Source organism: Chiloscyllium plagiosum, unplaced genomic scaffold (genome assembly GCF_004010195.1).
Source record: "Chiloscyllium plagiosum isolate BGI_BamShark_2017 unplaced genomic scaffold, ASM401019v2 scaf_2291, whole genome shotgun sequence".
In the NCBI taxonomy this organism is placed as follows: domain Eukaryota; kingdom Metazoa; phylum Chordata; class Chondrichthyes; order Orectolobiformes; family Hemiscylliidae; genus Chiloscyllium; species Chiloscyllium plagiosum.
Window position 1 is genome coordinate 6,069 of NW_025209593.1, and position 7,084 is coordinate 13,152.

At 43.7% G+C, this 7,084-nt stretch overlaps 1 protein-coding gene across 1 annotated transcript; it reads left to right on the forward strand.

The window, feature by feature from the left end:
* Positions 1–1,209: 1,209 nt before the first annotated feature.
* Positions 1,210–6,638, forward strand: LOC122546803 (synaptotagmin-1-like; the record flags this gene model as incomplete). The annotated part of the gene is made up of 2 exons (XM_043685433.1): positions 1,210–1,396; positions 6,327–6,638. Coding segments are annotated over 2 exons (484 nt in total), but the record flags the coding sequence as incomplete, so codon positions are not given.
* Between the last annotated feature and the right edge of the window lie 446 nt (positions 6,639–7,084).

Consider the following 7,084-nt stretch of genomic DNA (forward strand, 5'->3'; position numbering starts at 1 on the left):
TCTGTCTTTTAATATAGAAAAATGGTGCAAGGACTTCCTCAGATTCTAAAACAAAATTTAAAAAGTTTTGGACACCAGAATTGACTGAAGAAAGGCATTTGTGACATGAGATTAACAGAAGGAAGATTGGAGATAAAGTGGAAATAGACTGTTTGAATTTGAAGAGATTAAGTTTTAATTTATTGTTTTCTTATTAATTAGGTTGATATAAATTGGAGTTGTGTTTATCTGAATAACTTTCATTCCAGTTGAATTTAATTCAGTTAGGGAATAGTCAGTACTTAGGGAGTAATTGTTCAGTTTGGTAGTAATTCTGTTAATTTGTTCACTACTGGAGTTAGATAAATAAATTGTTACTTGTTAATTGTAGAGTGAATGAAAGGATTTCATTTCATTTAACCACTCCTTTATAACAGACTGTGGGAGTGAGAGGTAGGTTATACCCTTTGTCACACTTTTTAAAAACCAGACTATGAGGTGAGGTATTCTTCTTTGGGATTTTCGGTTTTAATTATCAGAGAGGTGTTGACCTCAGCAATAATACCATTAGGCCATCGCTTCCCCCTTAAAAAAAACTAAATTTCTGATCGGCTTTGACATTGGATTGGTGTTGATATTACAATACACTGACATCTTTCAATTTGAACTAAATAAAAGTAAAATGCCAAACTCTTGATGAGACTTTTATCCAAAAATCTCAAGTTGGTTTGAACCTAAAAATTGGGAACTGGAGCAGTATTTCGGTAGAATTTGTGCTTTATTTAGAATCAAACTGGTAGCATGTATCAGTTCTAATCATTGATGAAGCCACAAACTCAAAACTTTGTCAGAATAAAACCAACTGTAATTTTGGTTCGAGGAAATGTTGCACAAATCTCACTTTGTTCACAGTTACCGCATGTAAGGCTGTGCTGAATTCTGCTAAACTAGTATCATCCTGCCTGTTTTTAGCATGTTCAATTGACAGTTTTTATATATGGATATCAGCAATATTTGATTTGGTTTAATATCAGACTGAAATGCTCAACAGCTTTAAATCGCGCTTGTAAATTTAACTTCCTTGCCTGTGACAAGGTACACTTTGCGCAAGCTGTTTGCTGGTTTTAGAACCTCCAGTAACAACACCACAGCAAAGTTTTACTTTTTGCCTGCGCTAATTAAGATTAACTCATTGACAGCTTGCTTGTAGTAGCTTTTCAACTTTGTCAGAGACTGTCTTGCCACCAAGCAGGAGAAGCACTGCATTCTAACATTCTTGCCCCATCCACAGGCTCTGAAGGATGATGATGAAGATGTTGAGACCGGTCTCACTGCAGAAGGGAAGGAAGAAGAGAAGGAAGAGGAGAAACTTGGAAAGCTACAGTTTTCTTTGGATTATGACTTCCAGAACAATCAGGTGTAGTGAGACACTTCTTAAGAAAATAACAGATATTTGTTTCTGTGTAACAGTACAATGTTCACAAGGATTAGTTCCTCAAATTCGCAATTGCAGTAAGCATGGTGCATGTTCTAAATGGCCTCAATTAGGCTTCATTCCTGCCTTAGTTTGCCCGATGTCTTAGTTTAAAATGAACAATGGACTTTGGAAAAAAGAGAGTTTGAGTTCATTGAATCACAGCTTCCCAGATGGACATTGCAGAAAGGCCAGTGCCTTGGTCCAGTCAGTACTTCTTTACAGAGGATAACGTCAACTCAGATCATTCAGACTTGGTTTCTAAACCACTCTGAGTGCTGGCCCCTTAGTGAAGAGGCTGGAAAATCATCCCAACACCATCCTCTGGACTTGTCACAGTACATAGGGTTACAGGGAAAGGGCAGGAATGGGGACATGAGGAATGTTGGATTGACCATGATCCTCTTGTATGGAGGAGCAGGATTGAGAGGACAAATGGCCTACTTCTGTTCCTATTTCCTTTGGCCTTATGGTCTCCAATCAGTTCAGTCCATGTTAGGTGGATTGGCCAGTGGAGTGCCACAAGGATCAGTGCTGGTCCACTACTTTTCATCATTTATATAAATGATTTGGATGTGAACATAAGAGGTACAGTTAGTAAGTTTGCTGATGACACCAAAATTGGAGGTGTAGTGGACAGTGAAGAAGGTCACCTCAAGATTATAACGGGATCTGGACCTGATGGGCTAATGGGCTGAGGGGTGGCAGATGGAGTTTAATTCAGATAAATGCGAGGTGCTGCATTTTGGGAAAGCAAATCTTAGCAGGATTTATACACTTAATGGTAAGGTTCTAGGGAGTGTTGCTGAACAAGGAGACCTTGGAGTGTAGGTTCATAGGTCCTTGAAAGTGGAGTCGCAAGTAAGTAGGCGTTTGGTATGCTTTCCTTTATTGGTCAGAGTATTGAGTACATGACTGGGAGGTCATGTTGCGGCTGTACAGGATATTGGTTAGACCACTGTTGGAATATTGTGTGCAATTCTGGTCTCCTTCCTATCGGAATAATGTTGTGAAACTTGAAAGGGTTCAGAAAAGATTTATAAGGATGTTGCCAGGGTTGGAGGATTTGAGCTATAGGGAAAACTTGAACAGGCTGGGGCTGTTTTCCCTGGAGCATTGGAGGCTGAGGGGTGACCTTAAAGAGGTTTATAAAATCATGAGGGGCATGGATAGGATAAATAGACAAAGTCTTTTCCCTGGGGTGGGTGAGTCCAGAATGAGACGTCATAGGTTTAGGGTGAGAGGGGAAAGATATAAAAGGGACCTAAGAGGCAACTTTTTCACTCAGAGAGTGGTACGTGTATGGAATGAGTTGCCAGAGGAAGTGTGGAGGCTGGTACAATTGCAACATTTAAAAGGCATTTGGATGGGTATATGAATAGGAAGGGTTTAGATTAGAGTGGTGCTGGAAAAGCACAGCAGGTCAGGCAGCATCCGAGGAGCAGGAAAATCGGCGTTTCGGGCAAAAGCCCTTCATCAGGAAAATCCCTTCATCTATTCCTGTTGAAGGGCTTTTGCCCAAAACATCAATTTTCCTGCTTCTCGGATGCTGCCTGACCTGCTGTGCTTTTCCAGCACCACTCTAATCTAGACTCTAATCTCCAGCATCTGCAGTCCTTGTTTTTACCTATATGAATAGGAAGGGTTTGGAGGGATATGGGCCGGGTGCTGGCAGGTGGGACTAGATTGGGTTGGGATATCTGGTCGGCATGGACAGGTTGGACCGAAGGGTCTATTTCCGTGCTGTACATCTCTCTGACTCTATAACTCAATAAAATTGCCCATATGTCCAGGGATATGCAGGCTAGGTGGTTTAGCCATGAGAAATGGAGCTATTGGGGTTAAGATGGGGGTGGGGGTGTGAGGGTTGGTCTGGGTGAGGTGCTTTTTGGAGGATCAGTGTAGACTTAATGGACAGAATGGTCTGCTCCCACACTGTAGGCATCCAATTATTCTATTTTATGATTCTAAACATCTCTGCAAGTGGAGATCTAGCCAATAAGCAGTCAATGAGATAGATAGTTGCAAACAGATGGGCCAATGGGTGTGGGGGATTTGTGGAGGGATGATTTTGTACAGGACAATCTCACCTTTAGCCGGCCTGAGCAGTGACAACCACAGTATATCTGCTATTCTGTCTCAGTCACCACTGTCATTGGGTTTCCCTCAATTCCAGATTGGTGTCTTCACGTCTTCATGAGTTCCTGTCATGGGTCTTCACATCACTGACAGCTCATTATCAACTCACAGATCTTTGAGCAAGGAACAGAAAGTCCCACTGGCTGGTGGAATCCAGAGTCCAAGTCATGGCTTTTCTTCGCTACTATCACACTGCTTCATCATTTAGCAATTATGACCCAAACATAGAAAACAGGAGCAGGAGGAGGTCATTTGGCCCTTTGAGTCTCCTCCCCCTTCAATATCATCATGGCTGATCCCACAACTCAGTCCCCTCGTCCTGCTTTCTCCCCCATACCCTTTGATCCCTTTAGCCCTAAAAACTATATCTAACGCCTTCTTGAAAATATTCAATGTTTTGGTCTCAACCACTTCCTGTGGCAGCAAATCCCGCAGGCTCCCCACTCTCTGGGTTGAAGACATTTCTCCTCATCTCAGTCTGAAATGGCCTTATCCATATCCTTAAACTGTAACACCTGGTTCTGGGCTCCTGGGCATCGGGAACATCCTTCCGGAATCTAACCTGTCGAGTTCTGTTAGAACATGATAGGTTTCTCTAAGAATCACCCTCATTCTTCTCAACCCCAGTCAATATAGTGCTGACCAATCCAGTCTCTCTTCATAGTGCATGATGCAGCTCAATGCACAATGACCGGTCACCAGTGCCCACCGATCATTAATGCCAAGATCTCCGCATGTCAACGGAGGGGCCTTTGTATTGCCATTGTCCTCCCTGCCGCATTGTCCATTTGAGACGACAGAGCAGCTGACGGGTGAGGAGGCACATCTTGTCCATCCAGTCATGGTTTCCGTTTGATCAAAGTTGATTTAGCCTGAATCCCTCAGTGAGTCAACCTGTTACAGCAACCTCAAACTGACAGAGACCCAGAAAACAAGGTAGTTTTTATTATATTCCCGTAGGCCCACCATGGTCTCTTGATCTGTCATGAATCTCTTCACGTGATGAATTGATCCCTCATGCCCAGTTGTTAGGGTTTGGAATGCGCTGCCTGGGAGACTGGTGGAGGTGGATTCCATTAGAGGTTTCAAAAAGGAACTGGAGATATATTTAAAAGGGACGAAGTGAGAGGGTTACAGAGACAGGGCTTGGAGCGTGGAACTAGCTGGTTAGCTCATTCAGAGGATGGTACAGACACCATGGGTCGAATGGCCTCTCTCTCTGTACCGTAAAATTCTGTGATTCTAAATGTGACAATGTCAGTTCAATGTGTTGGTCTGGTCAGGGCCAGCAGCATTAGCCACCCGTGGTCTTTTCCCCCACGTAAGATGACATTTCTGACGCATTTCTTTCATGCAGACCCTATCCAGCCCATCGCCCCAGCCTCCCAGCTCCCTCCCCTCAACTCACCCACTGATCCAAACCAACACCCTAACAGCCTGAGGTTGCATAACACAAGCAACGATGAATATAAGCAACTTTCCATAAATTTCTCCAGGAAGATAGGATGTGAACCAATGAAGCAATAATCTCCTGATGAAGCATCAGAGCCCATTGTGTTCACTCACTGCTCGCGTTTAGACTCTGGGCCACAAAGTCTCTCTGAATTCACCTGCAATTCCTTTACTAATGAACACAGATAAACAACAGGCAATAGAACGTTATTGAAGGCGTCAGCCTCGTCTTTAGGAAACTCGCGCATTTTACTCCTAATTGACTTCCCCGAAAAGCGAAAAGATTTTCCTCACTAAATGATCTTTCCACTGCCTGACCAACCAATAACAGAAACACTCAGGCCAGCTGACAGCTCTCATCTGTCTCCTGGAGTGTACGGGAAAGTACTCGAAATGGGTTTGCCTGTCTGTCCTGAACTCTCTTGTATTAATGCCATTCTCAGGGGCCCATTAATGAAGTGCATTTGTGTTTGAGCAAGGACCTCCTAGCCATTTCACTTCAGGTTTTTATGAAGGAAAGAAGATATTGTGTAAGGTCTGCGGTGCCTGGGGGTAATCAAAGCTCCTGCAGATCAGATTAGTTTCATGTCTGAAAATAGAGCTCAGTACTGCTTACAGTGTCAGAGTGACTGAGGGACATTTGGAATATGCCAATAAGTGCAGTTAATTTTCATGCAAAGTTTTATTTATTTTTAAACAAATTGCAAAGAAACATTGGTCGTGGAATGAATCAACAATTAACATTCTAAAACAAATTTATCGTAAAGGCCACATTAACATTGTCTGACCACACCATAGGGCCGCTGTCTCACTAGAGAGAGATGATTGGTGGGGGTTTAACCTAAGGGACACTACGCCTCAGGTGAGGGGAGAGGGTGAGAAGGAGAGTCCTGCCTCGTAACCTCAACTGGTGTTGGAATTGTGTTGGTGCAGACATCTCCTGAGAACCATCCTTGATTGGTTGAAGGGCCTTTTCCTGTGCTGTGGACCTTTATGAATCTATGCGAGGAGTCAGAACCAAATTAGTTGCAAAACTGGCTGCTCTGCTGGACAGGAAGGAGGGAAGAGGAGTGGCAGACCAGCACTGGCTAGAGATAGTTTAGTTAGGGGAGGGACAGGCAGGGGGTTGGGTCATCTGTCCTACCACTCCTCAGAGGGCCCGCCATGAGTTTGTGTCTAATAATGTTCACGTGGAATGTCTTGGCAAGTTTTATTAAATGAGAGGTGCTACATCAATGGCAAGTTGTTGCTGACATCTCTTTGTTTTGTGTCATTCCAACAGCTCATTGTGGGCATCATTCAAGCTGCTGAGCTACCAGCTCTCGATATGGGAGGGACGTCTGACCCCTACGTGAAGGTATTCCTACTGCCCGACAAGAAGAAAAAGTATGAAACCAAAGTTCACCGAAAGACACTGAACCCTGTTTTCAATGAGTCCTTTATCTTCAAGGTAATATTTTATTTCAGGGTCTCAGTAAAATCTGAATCCATAAATGACAATCACTGTCCAGTATCTCCCCACACCAGCCCAGGGATCCTCTCCTTGTCACTGAGATTAGATGCTACATCTCAATGTTGATTACATCATGTTGATATTGTGTTTAGATTCACATCATTCAGTCCCAACTGGTTCATGCCTGTGGTTCGATTTCACACAAACCTTCTCCAATCCCCCCTTCATCTGATACAGACACTGAGAGTGCTGGGGAAACTCAGCAGGTCTGGCAGCCACTGTGCAGAGAGAAGGCAGAGTTAATGTTTGCATTTTTCTGAGGATGCAGGTTACTGGGATCAGGCAGGTATACAGGGAATACCAGAGATGGCCGGATCACCACTGTCACAGGGTGAAAGTGAGTGCCAGAGCCATTCGTAACGACCAGTACACCAACCACCACTCTCTCCTCATCCAGAAGGTCAATATTGAGCTGGCATCAAGGAAACGTCTGATCCAAAATTCCCTTCCAATTACTCATACGGGAAAGTCCTGGTTATCCAATCCTGAACATCCTGAATCACCGTTTTGAATCTCGGATGCTGGTT